This window comes from Hyaena hyaena, unplaced genomic scaffold (assembly GCF_003009895.1).
Source record: "Hyaena hyaena isolate Hyena2069 unplaced genomic scaffold, ASM300989v1 scaffold_73, whole genome shotgun sequence".
Classification (NCBI taxonomy): domain Eukaryota; kingdom Metazoa; phylum Chordata; class Mammalia; order Carnivora; family Hyaenidae; genus Hyaena; species Hyaena hyaena.
Window position 1 is genome coordinate 2,015,269 of NW_024080705.1, and position 21,470 is coordinate 2,036,738.

The window sequence follows — 21,470 nt, forward strand, 5'->3', positions numbered from 1 at the left end:
AAACCTATGAGATCATAACCTGAGCTGAAATGAAGAGTCAGACACTTATGGAACTGAGCCACCCAGATGCCCCAAGTTTTCTTGCTTTTGATCATTGCATTGGGAGTTATGTAAGAGAATGTCGTCATTCTTACAATATACTCTCTGAAGTATTATTTATAGGAAAAAGGCATGAAGCTTGCAAATAACTGACAAATAAACCAGAAATACAAAACTAAAAAAAATTTAAAAATTAAAAAGAACACTAATAATAGATTTGTGTGCATGTGTATCAATGGAAATTTTATGAACTGTTAGCAATGATGAAATCTGTGAGGGGTGTATATAACAAGAGTTTATTGAAGTATTCTTGTATCTATTCTGACAATAAGAATTTCTTTTTTTTTTTAAGTAGGCTCCAACTCATAAGCCGAGATGAAACCCCACATTGGATTACAGAAAGTATATTGTATATTTGTTTATATTTTATATAATGACATTTCTTTAAATACTCTCTAGTAACTGAAGTTGGTTTAAATGGAAAAAAATGATAGAAATAGATCTCCTCCTCCCATGGTTAACTAGCATCAATTTTATTTATTTATTTATGTATTTATTTATAAATTTGAAATGTTTACATATATATAAACTATTTTAGAAAACATAATGAACACCTTCGGAGTCACTACTGAGTTTCATCATGTAATTGTTTTCATATTAACTGCTTGTTCTGTTTTTTTTTTTTTTTTTACAAATAGTTTATTGTCAAGTTGGTTTCCATATAACACCCAGTGTTCATCCCCACAAGTGCCCTCCTCCATGCCTATCTCCCCCCTCCACATCCATCAGTCCTCAGTTTGTTCTCAACATTCAAGAGTCTCTCACGGTTTGCCTCTCTCCCTCTCCCCCATGATTTCCCCCCTTCTTCTCCCCCACGGTCCTCCATTAATTCCTCCTAATCCTCCTAAACATGCAAACATATGGTATTTGTCCTTCTCTGCCTGACTTACTTCACTCAGCATAACACCCTCAAGTTCCATCCATGTTGCTACACATGGCCAGATTTCATTCTTTCTCATTGCCATGTAGTATTCCATCGTATAGATAAACCACATCTTCTTGATCCATTCGTCCGCTGATGGACACCTAGGCTCTTTCCATGTTTTGGCTATTGTTGAGAGTGCTGACTAGCATCAATTTTAAACTTTATTTCTATATTAAGAGCTCACGCAGGTGCATGTGAGCAGGCAAAGAGAGAGCCAGAGAGAATCCCAAGCTGGTTCTGCACTATTAGCAGAGTCCACAGCAGGGTCCAAACCTATGAACCGTGAATTCATGACTTGAGCCGAAGTCAGATGCTTAACAGACTGAGCTACCCAGGCTTCCCAATGAGCATAAATTTTAAATACATCACAAGTTCATGTTTTAAAAATTTATGGTTTCAACAAGAACAGAAAACATGTAAATTACTGTATAACTTGTAAGAGAGAAAAATGTTCTTTAATTCTACTTAAAATGCAGACACATAAGAAAATAGATACAATTCATTATAAAGGAAAGGGGATAGGGTGACTGGCTGGCTCAATCAGTGAAGCATGAGACTCTTGATTGTGAGCTTAAGCCCGATGTTGGGTGTAGAGATTAGTAAAAATAAATAAGTAAAGGAGAATATCCTAAAAGGGTCTCAACTCACTATGAAGCCAAATTTCTCCTTTAAAAAAGTTCATTATTTTCAGTTTTAGGATTCAAATCTTCTGTTCTCCCATATAATACACGTAGTTGGTAGTTAAGTAACAATTTAATATTATATAAAAGAGATCTGAACAGGAATGCAGTAAAAAATAGATTTAGGGGCACCTGGGTGGCTCAGTTGGTTAAGCATCTGCTTCGGCTCAGGTCATGATTTCGTGGTTCGTGGGTTCAAGCCCCGCATCGGGCTCTGTGCTGGCAGCCAGATCAGAGCCTGGAGCCTGTTTCAGGTTCTGGATCTCCCTCTCTCTGACCTCCCATGCTCACGCTGTCTCTCTCTCAGAAATAAATAAAAACATTAAAAAATTAAAAAAATAGATTTGATTACTTTTCATTTAGTGTGCATCTTCGGTCTGTGGGATGACCATTGTAGGACTTTAGATTTTCGGTAAGCTCCGTGTACAATCTGTCAGCCATGGGGAGAGGAATGCCGTCCCATACCATGATGAGCACCACCATCACAGCTGTTGGACAATGGTGGCCTGTACGCTGCCGAACCAAACATAGAACTTTTTCTTCCTCGCTGCCTCTTCTTAAAACCTGGAAAAGCAGAATGCATTTATTTATAGAAAACAAGAAACCTAAAGTTGAGTGCAATGGACATTGTTTTCAAAGCTCTGTGTTATTGCATTTCAGGTATTTTTAAACATTACTATTTCTCAAAGGGTTGAAGCTTATTCAGTTTTTAGAATAGCTGCGTCCACACAACTCAAGGGTATCCCAGTTTACTTGACTAACAAACAACACGGAGAACAGGAGTCTGTGGTATGTGGTTATTACTGGTAAAAGTAGACCAAAGCAGTCTGTTGTTTCATTTCACTGTTGATACAGTATTGCAAAATAGACAACAGAGGATTCCCTGAAAAAGACTTAACTGCTCTGCTCTTCAACAAATGCCACAACAGGACAAATCTAGCTAGATGCAAATAATCAAAGACTCCCAATATTGAGAATGGACTTCAGCACTGAAATTTAGCATTTGAGGAAAGTTACGGATATTTTCCTTGGGTGAATGGTTTTATCAGAATAATTAATATACAAAGTGATGGTCCTAAAATTCCTGTGACCTTTCCCTGCTATCAAAGATCTAACATACCCATATTTTCATAAGATTAAGGTGGTTCAGTTGACATGGCATATACGAAATACAACAATTAATTTTGAATTCTTGATTTATCTTACAGCACATCGTACCCATGGGGTGCTACAAAGGCCTCAAAAGTATTTAAAATATTGCTCAGTGGTCCCAGTGCACACCAAAACATTACATAAAAATGTTGACATAAAACCAACCAATTCTGTTTAAAATTCCTTCCATATAACAAATTTACATGGTAGAGACACTGACCACATTAATCAGCACAAAATCAGTAAAGGATAAAGGAACCCACCCCTGTGACCAAAATGGAGCAACAAACAGCAAAATTATTATCCCATTTTTGTTGCCATAATATTACATAAACTTGAGATGAAACTTCTTAAGATGTTAGTTACCCAATATCACTTTCTTCTGTCACTCCAGATGGTTAACAATCATTGCTACCAAGGCATCCCTTGAGTAGAGTTGGCTTTAGGACCTTCCCCCTAAACACAATTATTTATATTAAAATTTTTTTCTATATTTATGTCCTTTTACAGCCAAATAAGAATACATTTGCTTTCAAATAAGCTCAAATACAAAATAATATATACTGTATTAAACAACATTATACCAGATAATTTTCAAGTTGTCAAGCAAAGTTACATTGATCTACTGTTTGTATGGGAAATGCTAAAATACTGTTTATTCATGGTTATCTGTGCTTTGCTCAGATCTCCAAATGTCCTTCAGTGAACATGAGAAAATCAAGCATAATGAGTTTCTAAGTTCAAGATGTAGGATCAATATGCTGCTTAAGTATTGCCATGGAATGAATATTTGTGACCACCCAAAATCTATATATTAAATCTTGAATCTCATTTGTGGTAGTATTACAAGGTAGGGCTTTTGGGAGGTAAATCAGTCACAGGGGGGAGGCTCTCATGTGTAAGATTAGTGGTCTTATTAAACAGACACCACAGAATTCCCTAATACCTTCACACATGTGACAACACAAAGAGAAGAGGACCCTCCCCCAAACATGCTGGCATCATAATCTGAGCTTTCAAACTCCAGAACTGGAAGAAATACATTTCAGTGGTATAGAAGCCACTCAGCCTGGTATTTTCTCATAGCAGTCTAAATGGAGGAAGACAAGCATTAAACCTATGTAAGCTTATAAAAACTATAAAACATTAAAAGAAATTTAAAGATGACCTCAATAAATGCAGAAGTACCGTGTTCATGGAATAGACACTATTGATTGTAATGATGCCAATTTTCCCCAAATGCCTTTGCAGATTTGATGCAATCCCAAGCACATCTTATTATCAGAGTTTATTTTGTATTGGGTGGAAATTGACAAGCTTGTGCCAAAATTCATATGGAAATGCAAAAGAAAGGGCCAAGAAAATGAATGAAGGTAAAGTGATCTCTGTTACAAATATATCTTGTACTGGTACAATGATAGATAAAGAGATCAATAGAGAATACAGGAGATATGTACATAACTTGGCATTGCAATAAAAAATTAACTTTTAATAAATGGTATTATGTAGAGATCTATTTGGCAAAATATGAATCTTGACCCTACTGCATAAGTAGCTTGAGTTATATTGTTGATATAAATACGCAACTTAAAACAATACGTTTTTGGAAGAAAATATCTTCATGACCTTGAAGTAGGTAAAACCAATACAGAATAGATTACCAAATTTAATTATTGTAAAGAAAAATATTAAGGAGTTGGATTGTACAGGCGCTTGCCTGGCTAAGGTGGTAAAGCATGGAACTCTTGATCTCAGGGTTGTAAATGTGAGACCATGTTAGGTATAGAGATTACTTAAAAATAAAATCTTAAAAAAAATTAACTAGCAAGCGATTAAGAAGGCATAAAGTCAAGTAAATCAGTGGGAGAAATATTTATAATACTTATAATTGACAAAATATTTTTACTCAAAATATAAGGAAATTTCTCCAAGTGAGTAATAAAAACACAATAGAAAACCAGGAAAAGAATTGGCTCAACACAAGAGAATATCAAACAGATGATGAGCATATGAAAATATGCTCCACATTACTCGTCATGTAGCAAAGTAAAAAATTTTTAAAGCACCACATATGTTGGTGTGATGATAAAATAGTGAAACTGCTATAGAAAACAGTCTGGAAGTTCCTCAAAAAACTAAAAATAGAACTGCCATGTGATCCAACAATTCCACTTTGGAGTACACATCCGAAAGAACTGAAAGCAAAGAACTGAAAGCAAAGCCTAAAACAGTTATTTGCACGTTCATACCACCACTATTCATAATAGCCAAGTGGTGGAAGGAAATGAAATGTCCACTGACAGATGAATGGATACACAATGTGGCATCTCCATGACAGAATATCATCCAGACTTAAAAAGGAAGGAAATCCTATCACATGCTACAACATGGATGAATCTTAATGATACAATGTTAAGTGAAATAAGCCAGTAACACAAAAGCAAATCTGTATGATTCCACTTATAGGAGGTATCTAAAGCAGTCAAATTCATAAAACATAAAGGGGAATGGTGGATACCAGTGGCTGTGATAATGGGAAAATGCAGAGTTATTTAATGGGCATAAACTTTCAAATCTGAAAGATGTAAAAGTTCTGGAGATATATTTAACAAAATTCTGAATATAAGTCATACTAATGAATTGCACACTGTGGTTAAGTGGTTAAGATGGTAAATTTTATGTTTTTTAAACATAGTAAAGTGTTTTATTTATTTCCGAGAGAGAGAGAGTGAGCAGGGGAGGGTCAGAGAGAGAGGGAGAAACAGAATCTGAAACAGGCTCCAGACTCTGAGCTAGCTGTCAGCACAGAGCCCGATGTGGGGTTTGAACCCACAAACCCAACCGTGAGATGATGACCTGAGCTGAAGTCGGACGTTTAACCGACTGAGCCACCTGGGCACCCTAAACATAGTAAACTGGAAAGAAGTCTTAAAAAGAGGTATTACACACCCATTAGAATGTCTACAATGAAAAAGAAAATATGGAGTATTCACAAGAATGTGGAGCAAATGGAAGACTTGTACATTACTCACGTGACAGTTAAGAGATAACGACGTTGGAAAATTGTGTGTTTCTTCTATCAACCAAAGCTGCACATATGCACACACCTATGCCCCCACCCCCTTCAATGCAGAAATTCTACTTCTAGCTATACATCAAATAAAAATGTATTTATATTTCCCAAAGACTTCACCAATATTCATAATTATCCCAAATTGGAAACAACTCAAATGTCAATCATCAGAAGAATAACTCCATCAATTTTAACCATGTATGGTAATAGAACATTACTGAGCAATGAGAATGATTTACAGTTACAGACAACATAAATAAACCTTACAATTCTAATGCTGCATAAAGGAAGATAACAAAAGAATAATCTGTAAGATTGCATTTAGATGAAATTCAAACAGGCAAGATAAATCCATACTGTTAGAAAAGAGGACAGTGGCTACTTTTAGTCGGGTATAAGAAGGGGCAGGAGTGCTTTTGAGGTGCTAGTAATATCAGATGCTGGTCTCACAAAGGTGCGTACTTTAGAAAATTCTGTGACCTGAGGATTTTTGCAGTCCTCTGCACATATTCTATAATTAAGAAGTCTACCTTAATCAAAATTAAAACAAAAAACTGTAAAGGCTTAGTTAAGTGGCCAACTTCGGCTCAGGTCATGACCTCAGTTTGTGGGATCATGCCCAATGTTGGGCTCTGTGCTCATAGATTGGAGCCTGGAATCTCCTTTGGATTCTGTGTCATCCCCTTTCTCTGCCCCTCTGTGGCTCGTATCCTATCTCTCTCTCTCAAAAAGGAAATAAACATTAAAAAAAATTACCAATAGCAAAAACTTGTAAAGGCTGCCACTTACTCTCTCAGGATACGTTACCAAGTTTCCTAACCTTTCTATAGCAGAAGAGAACTAGGATCTAATTAATATTAGCTACTATTTCATGCCTGTTTGATTTATTACTGCACACTTGGCTCTTGAGCACAGAAATACAGCTGAAATATTTGTTGAATGAATGGTTAAAAACCACAAAAGCCCAATGTGGTTGCATTTAACTACAAGTTACTCTATTAATAAGATGAAAACTCTTATTTCAAAAGATTTTAAATGAGTGTAAGTATTCGCAATTTTAAAACTTTTCTCGAGAACTGTATTATTTCATAAGTGGAAGGATGTATTAATTTGTAAACTGTTGAATCTGTGGCCACAAGGCAGTCACTTTAGATGGTAAACGGTACATACAAGCTTCTCTGAGAAATGTTTGTGTTAAGGTGCCTAGGTGGCTCAGTTGGTTAAGTGTCCCACTTCGGCCCAGGTCATGATCTCAGTCATGAGCCCTGCTTGGGCTCTGTGCTGACATCTAATATTTATGAAATAACTTAAATATCATGAAGTCCACCATTTTAAAGTATGAATTCAATGGCTACTGTATACTCAAAAGTTCACCCCCTCCCCAACCCCTTAGTAGTCATGCCACATTTTTCTCTTTTCTCAGTTCATTTCAGTCCCAATCTATTTTCTACCTCCATAGACTTTGCTTATTTGGGACATTTCATATAAATGGAATCCTCTTATATTTCATATAAATGGCCTTTTGTATCTGGCTTCTTTTACTCAGCCTATTTTCATTCATGTTTGTAGCACTTATCAGTATTCCATTCCTTTTTACTGCAATGGAATACTTATTTGACATGACATATAGATTGTTCCCAATTTTGCAATTATGATTGATGCTACTATGAACATTCACTTAACAATTTTTTCTATTGACATGTCTTCATGGGATTGAGTCTGTAATAACAGTATGGAGCCTCCTTAAGATTCTCTCTCCCTTACTCTGTCCCTCTATGGCTCGAAGGGCACTTGCTCTGTGAAAATAAATACTTATTTTTTAATGTTTATTTACTTATTTTGAGAGAGAGAGAGAAAGACAGAGTGAGAGAGAGTGAGAGGAGCAAGGTGGAGGCAGATAGAGAATCCCAGGCAAGCTCCTCACGGTGAGCACAGAGCCTAATGTGGATCTTCGTCCCACAAACCATGAGATCATGACCTGAGAGAAAATCAAGAGTCAGATGCTTAACCCATTGAGTCCCCCAAGCACCCCTAAATCAACATTAAAAAAAGAAAGAAAGGAACAATCAGACTGTTTTCCAAAGTGGAAGATCTATTTTATAATCATACTAGGAATGTACAAATGGATCTAATTTCTATATATCCTTGACAAATCTTGTTACTGGTCACCTGTGTGTCTTCTCTGGAAAAGGTCTCTTCAAATATATTGTTCATTTCAGTTGAGATTATCTATTTATTACTGATATGAGTTCTCTTTTATAGTCTCTATAAGAGCTGCTTATTAGACATCTGCTCAGCAAACATTTTCTCCTTTTCTTATTGTTTGTTGACCTTTGATAGAGTCCTGTGAAGCAGAAAAGTTTTAAATTTTGACAAAGTCCAATTTATCTTTTGTCACTTGTGCTTTTGGTATTTTATCTAAGAAAAAGTTGTGTAACCCAATCTCAAAAAGATTTACAGCTATGGGTTTTAAAAATTTTTTTAATGTTTATTTTTGAAAGAGAGAGAGATAGGCAGTGCTCAGGAGGGGAGAGAGAGGGCAAGGGGAGTAGAGACAGAGGACCTGAATGATGCAGGCTCTGCGCTGACAGTACAGAGCCCGATGTCGAGCTCGAACTCAAGAAACAGGAGACCATGACCTGAGCCGAAGCTGGATGCTTAACCAACTAAGCCACCCAGGTGTCCCTACAGGTACGTTTTTATGTTTTAGCTAATGATTTCATAACTTGAACTCTGACATTTTCATCTCTGATCCATTTTGAGTCTTTAAGTACCTCAGACATTTCATAAGAACTTATTTCATTGTAAAGTTTCAAGTTAAAAGATGTAGTAAATAACTATAAATAAGTGATCCTGGATTAAATTCAGACTCAAGAAAAAATATGCTGTCTTTTTCCATAAAGGATATTATTAGGTATAAGACCTAAAAAGTAGACTATAATATTAAATCAGCTTTGATAATTGTCCTGTGGCTATGTAAAATCTTCATAATTATATTTTGGTTATGTAAGACAATATTCTGTTTTTTTTAAACAATTGAAAGATCATATTTTATTATCCTTCTCAATTCCAAACAAACTGATAGAAAAGCCTATTTATTGATAATAAAATCATTGGGTATTGCATGTTCTTTCTCAATTCCCAAGCAGAGTCCTGTTCTTCAACGTTCAAATTCAGGATCTCATTTTCCAATACCCAGCATCAAATGACATGGAAAAATCTCCAGCAGGAGGATAAGAGAATTTAGAAAAGTAATTCTTACATTCACTATGCACAAAAACAACTCCTCAGAAACTTGTTTACAATGCAGATTTCAGACGTATGGCCAGAGATGTTATGTGTGCAGAAAATGTCATGAATCTGCATTTTTGTCAAACATCTGGGTTTTTTAAAAGACTTTTTAAAAAATTTATTTTTTTAAGTAATCTCTATGCCCACCATGGAGCTGAAAATCACAACCCTGAGCTCAAGAGTCTCATGCTCCACCAACTGAGCCAGCCAGGCACAGTGCACCCTCCTTATTTTTATAATAAACATAGAAATGTATTTTGGGGAAAAGGGCATCATGTTTACAAATTACTATTAAAGTACTAAGAAAAAATAGAGAAGAGAGAGAGAGGGAGAGAGGGGAAAAAAAGCCAAGCTAATTTGGTAGAAATCTAAATTTGCACAATGTAGAGTACACAAAAATTTTGCAGTATTCTTGCACTGTTTGAGTAAGTCTAAAATTTTTTCAAAATCCTAAGTTTAAAAATATTTCTATGGTGTTCACCAAAGTTTTGTATTGTATATTTTATTCTCAATACAAGTTTGGGATTGGAGTGCTCATAGTCCACAGGGATGGAGGACAAGCTTCAAAACAGAGCCACTGGATCAGAGAGATCATAGGTCAAGACATGAGCTACAGGCAGATCTCTGGAAACTAACAACCCCAGGGATTTAAAAAACAGTCCACTGTCGGAGAGAATGTAAGAGCAAAGAATAAGTCTTTGCATAATCTGAGGAATGAACAATGGACACATATTTTGTAAAATAAAAGATCTCTAATTCTGAGTTTAACTCAATCTGTAGGACAATGAATATTCAATGTATAGAGTCTTAATAACATCTGAAATAAATTAATATAAATTAACAAGAATGTGAGCTTGGATAAAGCAATTAGTTGCAAGTCCAAAATACTGTCAGGTTAGCAAGATGGCATTTTGTCTAATTATTATGCTACAAATTGTAATCACCAGGGAAGCCGATTAAGTACCACTGTAAGGGAAATCATACAAATGCAAAATTGAATATACACTAATATTGTGGGGGTTAGTAGACATTTGTGAGGGGTCTCTATGAGTAAGTGTGCTAATAAGCAAGGCTAACTCTATTTGGAGAGTGAGAAGGCTTTATGGAGGAGACTCCTTTTTTTTTTTTAAATATTTTTATTTATTTCTAGGAGAGAGAGAGAGAGACAGTGTGAGCAGGGAAGGGTCAGAGAGAGAGGGAGATACAAACTCCGAAATAGGCTCCAGGCTCTGAGCTGACAGTCAGCACAGAGCCCGATGCGGGGCTCGAACCCACGAACCGTGAGATCATGACCTAAGCTAAAGTCGGACGCTTAACCGACTAAGCCACCCAGGCGTCCCTGGAGGAGACTCCTTTGAAAGAACTAAAGGAGTTTGCCACCAGGAGAAAGAGAATACAAAGACCATTCTAAGAATTTTGGAAAATAAGCACGATGAGGCAAGGATGTTATTTAAGGAAGAATTCTGCTAATTGTCCGGATACCAGATGGTTTCTGTGATTTATAAAACCTCCTTTATTAAATTATTATTCATAGTTGGTTCTATTTCTGGGATCTCTGACATAAAGATGATGTTCACTCTGTATATAAGATGTGGCTCAAGGGTCAGTATCTCCCCAAAGCCCTTCCTGGACCCTCACCTCCAAATATCATTTTTGGTCTCCACCTTGCTCCTTCTATATGTTCTTGTCAAACAGACAAGAGGTAGGATTTCATAATAACAGCACACTGGTGACTGCTTAAGGCATGGACATGAATGAGTTCATCCAATACGGAACACTCGGCAGGCTGAATTGCTGAGGAGTGATGGGGAGAAGCTGTGTGACAAAAGCTCTGCAACACACCAGCTTCTCAGAGGAGGGAGGGTAACCAATAGTTTGAGCTGCTGAAGAAAAGCTAGGAGCACCTAGAATTTTCTTTGACAGTAAGGTATTGGTTGACCATGGGAATAGCACTCTCAGAGAAGGAAGATAGATCAACTGGAAAATACTTCCTAGTAAATCTATGAAAGAATCGTCTTCTCCCAGGTTGTAAATGATTCTGCCTCTATAATCTCTTTACGAATAGCTCCACAAAGTACAGTCTCAACTATTTTCTGAGAACCTGGTCCAAATGGGACAACCTACAGAAATTCCCCATGGACAGTTCTTAAGGTAGGTTAGATAGGGATCAAGAGTGAGAGCTTAGGATATTCTAAATAACTCTGATGGTCAGTGGGGGAGTGGGGTGGGGGGATGGTTTAGGACAACTCATTACTAAGCATATAAAAACTGGTAGAGAGAGAACACTTTCCTGAGAAACAAAATTACTGTTATAATTTCTAAAAAGGCAGGTATAGGTAAATAGTATTTTCACATGCTTAGGGGCATAGAAGAAATTGAAAGACTTAGAGAGGTTTCCCTGAGGGCAGGCAAATTTGGGTTCTAGTCATAGTATATTTATATAGGCAACAGAAAAAGTATTAAAGCATTTATAAATAAATTTATTTTTAAAAACAAATGAGGGAATTTTCCTTCTAAATTTAGAAGGAAATCGTCTGCTCTAATGGGTCAATGAACAATTTCAACAAAAATGAACAGGTAGAAAAAAATGGAATTTTAAATCACTGAAAAATTTTTAAATGAACTACGGGATCCATACATAAAATTAAGAACAGGGAGACACTATTTTTATAATAGCAGGGTGAAAACAGGTTTCCTTATCAAGATAAAAAATATGAAGGTATATAGTAAATGACATAGATATCACCAGGTAAGGATTTCAAGTTTCTCTACAAAGATAACAGTCAAGCAATATGACTAAATGAAAATCTACTGGGGCATCTAGGTGGCTCCGTCAGTTAAACATCTTACTCTTGGTTTTGGCTCAGGTCATGATCTCACAGTTTGAGCCCTGCATTGCACTCTGTAATGACAGTGCTAAGACTGCTTGGGGTTCTCTCTCTCCTTTCTCTACTCACGTGGCTCACACACTCTTTCCCTCTCTCAAAATAAATAAACTCTAATAAGTAACAAAATAAAAGAAAATCTAGAATTTAAACAATAGCAGACTATATAATAGAAGCTTTATTCACATACCACGAAAAAACATAACCTAAACAAAACATGGTTATAAAGAGTGAATTCATGGATGAGATACAGATGGTTAATACATTTTTTTTTTTAATTTTAGAAAAAAGGAGTGGATTAGAGGGGCAGAGGGAGGGAGAGAATCTCAAGCAGGCTCCACACTCAGCAAAGAGCTTGACTTGGGGTTCGAGCCCAAGTAACTGGGATCATGACCTGAGCTGAATACTCAACTGACTGAAACACCCAGGAACCCCAAGTGGTTATTAAACATATAAAAGAGGGGCGCCTGGGTGGCTTAGTCGGTTAAGCGTCCGACTTTCGCTTAGGTCATGATCTCGCGGTTCGTGGGTTCGAGCCCCGCGTCGGGCTCTGTGCTGACTGCCAGCTCAGAGCCTGGAGCCTGTTTCAGTCTGTGACTCCCTCTCTCTCTGACCCTCCCCTGCTCATGCTGTCTCTCTCTGTCTCCTAGAAATAAATAAAAACATTTAAAAGAAACCAAACATAATTGGTTAAAATTAAAATGCAAGTTCAGGGGGTCCTGGGTGGCTCAGTTGGTTATGTGTCTGTCTTCAGCTCAGGTAATGATCTCGCAGTTAGTGCATTCAAGCCCTTCATCAGGCTCTGTGCTGACAGCTCCGAGCCTGGAGTCGGCTTTTGATTCTGTGTCTCCCCCTCTCTCTGACCCTCCGTTATTATGCTCTGTCTTCCAATAATGAAAATGTTAAAAAAAATTTTTTTTAAATGCAAGTTTAGTTTTAGTGTCAATTTTTTAAAAAAATTAAGAATAACTAAAAAAGATTTGTTAACTCAAGTATTAAAAAATAATTTTTAACATTTATTTTTGTGGGTATAAGAAAGACAGCAAGCAGGGGAGGGGAGGGTGGAGAGAGAGAGAGAGGGAGAAGCAGAATCCAAAGCAGGCTCCAGGCTTGAAGCTGTCAGCACAGAGCCCTATGAGGGACTCCCAATTCACCAGCAGAAGTTGGATGCTTAACTGAGCCACCCAGGAACCCCTCAAGTATTTTAAGTAAAGAATTTTTAAGAGTCTGTTTTTGTTTAGCCTTTTTAAACATAAAGATCTCAGGTGCTTTCTTTATAATTTCTAATACTGGATCCAAACTATACATGAAGAATTCGATTTCAGCATGCCACTAAGAGTAAATGCCCTTGAGAAGATTCTGCTCTGAAACAATCCCCATGCTTATTAAAACATGTTTATTTATTTATTTTGAGACAGACAGAGAGAGATGGGCAGAGAAGGGAGAGAATCCCAAGCAGGCTTCATGCCAGTCAGTGCAGAACTAAACAGGAGACTCAATCTCACAAACTGCGAAATCACAACCTGAGTAAAAATCAAGTGTCACTCAACCAACTGAGCCACTCAGGCACCCCAATCCCATGGTTATTTAATCAACTTTTCTTGAAATTTAGAATATTTTTGCCATAATGTTGACCATGTCCCTTCTCTGCTCAACATGCTTCAGCAGTCATCCAAGATTTTTAGTCGAACGTTTTAACATGCAAACTTAGTTTGGGTATGCCAAAAGTTGTTAAGCATAATTATCTCAAAGTTAAATTTAAAATTGATTTTTAAACTTGAAAGTAAGATTTTTATGAAAGGAAACAATCAACAAAAGTAAAAGACAACCTACTTAATAGGAGAAGATCCAAGATATATGTATAAAGAACAAATACAACTCAACATCCCAAAACCAGAAGAAATGAACAGATTATTTCTCCAAAGACCTACAGATGGCCAACAAAAACATGAACAGATGCTAAAAATCAATCATCAGGGAAATACAAATCAAAAAAAGAACTGGGTATCACCTCACCCCTGTCAGAATGGGCAAAATAAAAAACACAAGAAATAACACGTATTGGCAAGGATGTGGAGAAAAAGAAACCCTCATGCATGTGGGTGGGAACAGAAACTAGTGCAGCCAATATGGAAAAGAGTATGGAAGGGCCTCAAAACATTAAAAATAGAATTACCATGTGATACAGTAATTCTGCTACTGGGGTATTTACCCCATGAATAAGAAAACACGAATTCAATAAGATATATGCAACCCCACCTTAATTTCAGCATTATTTACAATAGCCTAACTATGAAAGCAGCCCACGTGTCCATTGATAGATGAATGGATAAAGCAGATGTGTAGAAGACACACACACACACACACACACACACACACACACACACTGGAATATTATTCAGTCATAAAATAAAGAATAAGGGGTGCTTGGCTGGCTCAGTTGGAGGAGCATGTGACTCTTAACTTTGGGGTCATGGGTTCAAGCCCCACAATGGGTGCACAGTTTACATAAATAAATAAAACTTAAACAACAAACAAACAAACAACTGGGGCACCTGGGTGGCTCATTCAGTTAGGCATCCAACTTCATCTTAGGTCATGATATAGCATTCTGTGAGTTTGAGTCCCATGTTTTAGCCCCAAGTCGGTTCTGTGCCGACAGCTCAGAGCCTGGAGCCTGCTTTCAGTTCTGTGTCTCCCTCTCCCTCTGCCCCGCCCCCTACAACACTCTTGTCTTTCTCTCTCAAAAACAATCGTTAAAATTTAAAAAAAAAATTATTAAATCTTGCCATTTCCAATGACATGGATGGAGCTAAGTGAAATGTCAGTAAGAAAAAGACAAATACCGTTATGATTTCACTTATATATGAAATTTAAGAAACAAAGAAAAAAATGGAGACAAACCCCAAACTAGATGCTTATCTAAAGAAAACTAACATTTATCAGAGAGGAGGTAGGTGGGGAAATGAGTTAAACAGGGGAAGGGGATTAAGAGTATACTATCTTGATGAACAGAATATAACATACAGAATGTTTTGAATCACTGTGTTGTATACCTCAAACTAATATAACCCTGTATGTTAACTATACTGAAATAAAAATTTTAAAGGGGGGTGGGTAGTTCGGTGGCTCATTCGAGCGTCCAACTTCGGCTGGGGTCATGATACCATGTTTTCTGGGTTCAAGCCCCACATCGGGCTCACTGCTGTCAGCCTGTCAGTACAGAGCCGCTTTGGATCCTGTCTCTCTCTATCCTCCCTACCACTTGGCTCTCCCAAAAATAAAAATAAAAATAAATTTTTTTTTAAACTATGGTTCCTGGAAATACTCAATACCAGGTCAATGTGTGGAGTGGATAGAGCAAGCAAGCTCCTTTTCCATCTCCCTGCTCCAAAAACCCACTTAACACAAGTACAGAAAATATACTTGATCTTAGCCAACAGACCAAGAAGCCATTTAAAACTTAATTTTAATTTAATACAGTTTTAATTTTCAGCTTGGACAGTTCACGTGATTTAGTTTTGAATTTTAATTTTTATTAAATAATTGCATAAATATAGGCCTTCATTACTTTTCTTAAGAAAAAGAAAAAACCAGTACTTGTAATAACATCTGAGTTGTAAAAATGCTGCATCATTAGTGTTCTACACCAGCTCCAATAAAGATCTGGGACACACAAAAGGACTTGTTTAGAATTACAGCTAAGAGCAATATTGCCAAGGTGAGATCATTTTTGAGTTTATTAATAATTTTGAGGTTGAGATATTTGGAGAAACAATAGGGCAATATTTTCAGCACAAATTAATGGTGACCAACCAAAACTAAAAACTCCACAAACAAAAACAATACAACACAATGCATTGATAAAGATCATTTAAAAGTACTTATATAGGAGAGTAAAACAAACTTCAACCTTTGGGGATAATGACTAGATACATGTGAGAGACTTCTAGGGAGGTGGTAATAATTGACTGTGTTCGTAATGTAGGTGGTAGTTATATGGGAGTGTTCACTTTGAAAAGCTTCATTGGGCTACAGTGAAGACTTGAGTAATTTCATTTTATATTAGTCTTGAATAATAAGTTTTCTTAATAAATGAACTCTAAAAATAAGAGTAGTTCTAATGGTAGTCTTAATTGAAGAAAAATATGTCATATAATTTAAAAAAAAGGCAAGGACAGTGTAAAATGTCTGTGAGTTGTGATTAGCTGGAGTTAGCATCAACTTCCTGGCTTTTCCCTAATTTTGAACAAGGAAGCCTAAATGTTTTTCTCACATTATCAAGGTATCACAGAAAACAAATTAGTAGCCCAGGACATTATACTCCCTTTATTACACACCATGGTAATATTTCAAAGAAGTGCCTGATTGGGGACAGAAATATTGCAACAACATGTAGCCCAAAGACATCGGGGACAGAACCTTGGAACAAAGGAACAAAACAGGAAAAGGAAAGTCTTCAAAGGTTATATACATATATAAATCCTGACAACATGGTCTGAAAACTTGTGGATACTTGGTTTTCTCCTCAGACCATAGTAGGCAGTAAAGTATTCACTTGTATATCTTGTATTTATTCACTGCCACACTTGTTCTACTGACCAAAAAACAATTCTATAGAGGAGAATCCGTCAACTGATTCCTGCTGTGAAATGTTCAGGCATTGGAGCCATCTGGGCAGCCTACTGTTTGTTCCTACTCCACCCACTACCTCAGAGGTTTAAGTGTGTGTGTGTGTGTGTGTATGCGCTCATGGAGTTAGTAGTGTATATAGAGAGTTAATAGAAACTACTGTATCCAAGAAACTACATCCTTTTCACCAAAATCTACAGAGTAACAAGATAACTAGTCCTTGGTGAGACTCACAGTGACATGACAGCAGAGAAGAGAGTCAGAAACATCTGCAAAAGGCCAACAATTATGGGGGAGTGTTAACGACTACCTGGCAAAGAAAACAGTGTTAAGAGCAAGGGCAAAACAATGTCAACAAGGCTCAAAAACCTGTCCTGCCCAGTTAGAATTTCCTGTTAGGATTTTTCTGTGTGACCATTAAAAAGAGAAGCCATAGTAAGTCTCTCCTTCAAGAAAAGGAGGCCAAGTGCACCACAATAAAAACAGGATAGAATACAATGACTAAGAACAAAAGAATGTGGGAAAATAGTGAAAACTTTTACATAAAATCACACAAAGTTTGATTTAAGTTAAAGTCACATATCAAATATATGATAAATGTACACTATTCAAGAGGAAGATTAAAAATGGAACAGTGCAAACCACTAGTTAACTGTTTACTGAATTCCTTCATTTAAAATGATAGATCTTGGGGCGCCTGGGTGGCTTAGTCGGTTAAGCGTCCGACTTTCGCTCAGGTCATGATCTCACAGTTCGTGGGTTCGAGCCCCGCGTCGGGCTCTGTGCGGACAGGCAGCTCAGAGCCTGGAGCCTGTTTCAGAGTCTGTCACTCCCTCTCTCTCTGACCCTCCCCTGCTCACGCTGTCTCTCTCTCTCTCTCTCTCTCTCCCTCCTAGAAATAAATAAAAAAGAAAAAAAACCATTAAAAAAAAATAAAATGATAGATCTTGTGGCACCTGGGTGGCTTAGTCAGTTAAGCGTATGACTTTGGCTCAGGTCATGATCTCACGACTCATGGGTTTGAGCCCCGTGTCAGGCTCTGTGCTGACAGCTAGCTCAGAGCCTGAATCCTGCTTCGGATTCTGTGTTTCCCTCTCTCTCTGACCCTCCCCTGCCCATGCTGTCTCTCTCTCTCTCTCTCTCAAAAATAAATAAAACATTAAAAAATGAAATGAAATAAAATGATTGATCTTCCTCTACCCCATCCTTTTACTTTATCCCTGCATTATTCAGCAACTCTGTAAGATTCAGTAACACTAGTGCCTTTCAAAATAATATGCTATAAAGTCCTAAAAAAGCATGGAGACCATGGAGACCGAATTCTCTCACTCAATTTTTTGAGGTGTATCAAAATTCAAATTTAAGATGGACAACTTTATCAGACTATTGATTCTCATGAAGTTCTGCATGCTTCAGAAAAGAACTAATACTGAACACCATGGCAATACTATTCCAATATATCAATTCAAATTCAAAAGATTCAGTATTCTTTAAGACTTATTTAAGCTCTCTGTTCATTCCCTCAACAAAAAATTTTCAGTGTTGGCTATGTCCTGGGCAGTGCTTTGAGCATTAGCAATGAACATATGAATATTTTAAATAAGATAATTTGGAAACTTTGCAAAACACAGTTTGATTAATATTTTGATTTCTGTAGCACATATAAGCTTTTGAGACCTAGCTTTTCTTTTTCACAAATATAAGAATTCAATTCTTGGTTTTGTTATCAAGATTACAATTTTGACTTCTCATTAGTAGATATAAATTTTCATTAAGTTGCTTAGCAACTGTGCTTTACTTCATTCCTTATCTGTGGATTGCTTTTGTATTTGTGAAAAGTGCAAGATATGTATCACTATGTATTGAAATGTTCTTTTTATTCTGCAAGAAGTATTGCAAAAGGGAAAAGAAAGTAATTTTGCTATAGTGGCTTCATGGAAAATGCTAACTACTCTTTTTTGTACCTAAGAACCCCTGATGACTTAATTCAATAATAGCAATGGAAAGATGCTACCAAAATCTTTTTTTTTTTTTTTAAATATTTTTATTTATTTCTAGGAGAGAGAGAGAGAGACAGCGTGAGCAGGGGAGGGTCAGAGAGAGAGGGAGACACAGACTCTGAAATAGGCTCCAGGCTCTGAGCTGGCAGTCAGCACAGAGCCTGACGCGGGGCTCAAACCCACGAACCGCGAGATCATGACCTAAGCGAAAGTCGGACGCTTAACCGACTAAGCCACCCAGGCGCCCCACTACCAAAATCTTTGAACTGTAGATTTCATTTTTGTCTTCATCAAACAAACAAAAAAAAGAGGTATACACTAAATTCTGTCAGTGTAATTACTATTGCTTAAAAGTGGGATTGAGAGGTAGGAAGGAAGGATCATCCAGGATCCCACCACTTAATCCAAGTACCTTGCTTTCTTTTGGATCACTTACTCTAGGGAGAGCCAGCTGCCATGTCCTAAGGATATTTTTACCCTTTGCTACTAAATAAGCAAGAAAGTAAAGGATTCAGAAATATTTACCTGATATAGATTTAATGAACCCATGTTAACTGTCAATACCAGGTACTGGGAATCTCTACTATTTATTTCCGCAAATGCACAACATACTATGTAAAGGCGAGAATCAAAATATTGAAGCCAAACAATACTCTACTGTTTAATAATATGAATAGGGGGAGGGCAGGAGAAACAAGAAAATTATTACTTCAAAAGTCAGGATGGGAAGTTCCTGGGCATCTCGGCATCTAAGCATGCTCTATTTTGACCTATGAGTGTTTTCTTTACAAATATAGGTAAATTGTATTTAATATTTCCTGAGCTTTTCTGTTGACGTATTCTATAATGAACAATGTTAATACTTAACAGCATTATTGTGAATAAAATTCACAAAGGACTTCCTTTCCTCTTTAGAAAAATATAGGACTGTTAGATTGTATTATATATTAACTATATTGGATAAGGCTGAGATCGATATATTTTACTATGCAAAATAGCGTCTTAAACATTATTTCTATCTCCAAGATGCCTCCAATGATTACCACCACCTAGTATTTACACCCTTGCATAGAACCTTCCTGAATGGAATAGGTTTCAGTTGTGTAGCAACTTACAAGACTAACGTCCCAAAAGACATTGGAGGGGTGCCTGTATGGCTCAGTCAGTTAAATGTCCAACTCTTGATTTTGGCTCAGGTCAAAATGTCACAGTACAATAGATTGAGCTCCATAGTTAAGCTCTGCACTGTCAGCTCAGAGTCTGCTTGAGATTCTCTCTCCCTCCCACCCCTCCCTTGTGTTTGCTCTCTCTCTCTCTCTCTCAAAAAACAAAAAGATATTGCAGCTCTTTCCTTGTTATCTTTTGATTGACTTACTATAGGGAAAACGTGCCATGGCATGGAGAACCACATAAGTCCTATAATAAGAAATTGAGGCCTCTAGCAAACAGCCATCAGTCAAAAGACTCCCGCAAGTGATCTGGGAAGTAAACCTTTCAGCTCCACTCCATCCTCCCCAAATTTGCAGATGACTGCAACCTCATGAGAGACCCTTTTCCAGAAGCACTCTGGTAAGCTACTCTCAAATTCTTAAAGTTTGTTTTGTTTTGTTTTTAAGTAGGCTCCATGCTGAACATGTGGCTTGAACTCACAACCCTGAAATTGAGTCAAATGTTCTGCTGACTGAGCCAGCCAGGCACCTCTACCCTCAGATTCTTGATCCCCAAGAACTCTGAGATAATAGATTCTTGTTCAAAGCTACTAAATTTTGACGTACTTGTGAAGCAGCAACAGATAACTAATACAGATTTGTCAATTAATTCCTTAGAACGCTCTATTATAAAACATAAATCAGCTAGATTAACACATCCCTAACTAAAACACCTCAAAGACTTCACGTTGCTCATGCACTAAAATCCAAACTGCCCACTATGGTCTACAAACCATTCACGCCCCAGCTTCTGCCAATACCTTTTTACCTTCACGTGCATCCATTCTCAGTCAACAGACTCCTCTGAGATTATGAGCGAATATACTCTTTTACCTGTTTTTTTTTTTGCGGTTTTCTCTGGCTTAGGAATGTTCTTCCCTGCATTCTTGGGAGTATTCTTTGCATACTTGGCTCCTTTTTTGTCACTCAGTTTCTCAGCTTAAATGTTCCCTCCCCCAGAGAGGCCTTTCCTGATGACCCATTCAAGAGAAAGCCCTGGAAAGTTCCCACTAAGGAGAGGAATAAGATAAGGGGACCACATTTAAAGCAATATAAAACTGAAGTTACTCTCCATAACTGTATGAAATTAAAGAAATTAATAATATAAAATTTGAAAAGAATATAAATTTGTCACTATACATGATTGTACGTCTGAGATACACAAGAAAAATAAACTGAAAAACAAGAAACAAAACAGCAACAAAAAAAAGAAATAGATAAACTCTGGGAATAAAACTAAGATACGTCTGAAGGAACGGCACCTGGCTAACTTCGTCAGTGGAGCATGTGACTCTTGATCTCAGGGTTTTGGAGTCTTTCTACATGTTGGGTCTAGAGTTTATTTAAAAATAAAATCTTTCAAAAAAATGAAAGCACCTCTGAAGGACAAAAAAAAGACCCTAGCTGATGAAAAGGTATCCTTTGTAGGAAAGAAAGACTAAATATCAAAAAGAAGTATATTCTCTAAATTCTCTGTACCATATGATTACAATAACACCAATAGGACTTTATTCTTGCAACTAGA

General features: G+C 37.0%; 1 protein-coding gene and 1 pseudogene across 4 annotated transcripts in view; both read right to left on the bottom strand.

The window, feature by feature from the left end:
* Positions 1–21,470, bottom strand: part of TET1 (tet methylcytosine dioxygenase 1) — a 128,807-nt gene that overhangs the window by 20,859 nt on the left and 86,478 nt on the right. For all 4 annotated transcript variants that reach the window (XM_039233261.1, XM_039233260.1, XM_039233259.1 and 1 more), the window contains exon 7: positions 2,057–2,268. In XM_039233261.1, the coding sequence (XP_039089192.1) occupies positions 2,057–2,268 (212 nt within the window). The remainder of the gene's footprint in view (positions 1–2,056; positions 2,269–21,470) is intronic.
* On the bottom strand, positions 15,408–15,561 carry LOC120232532 (annotated as a pseudogene).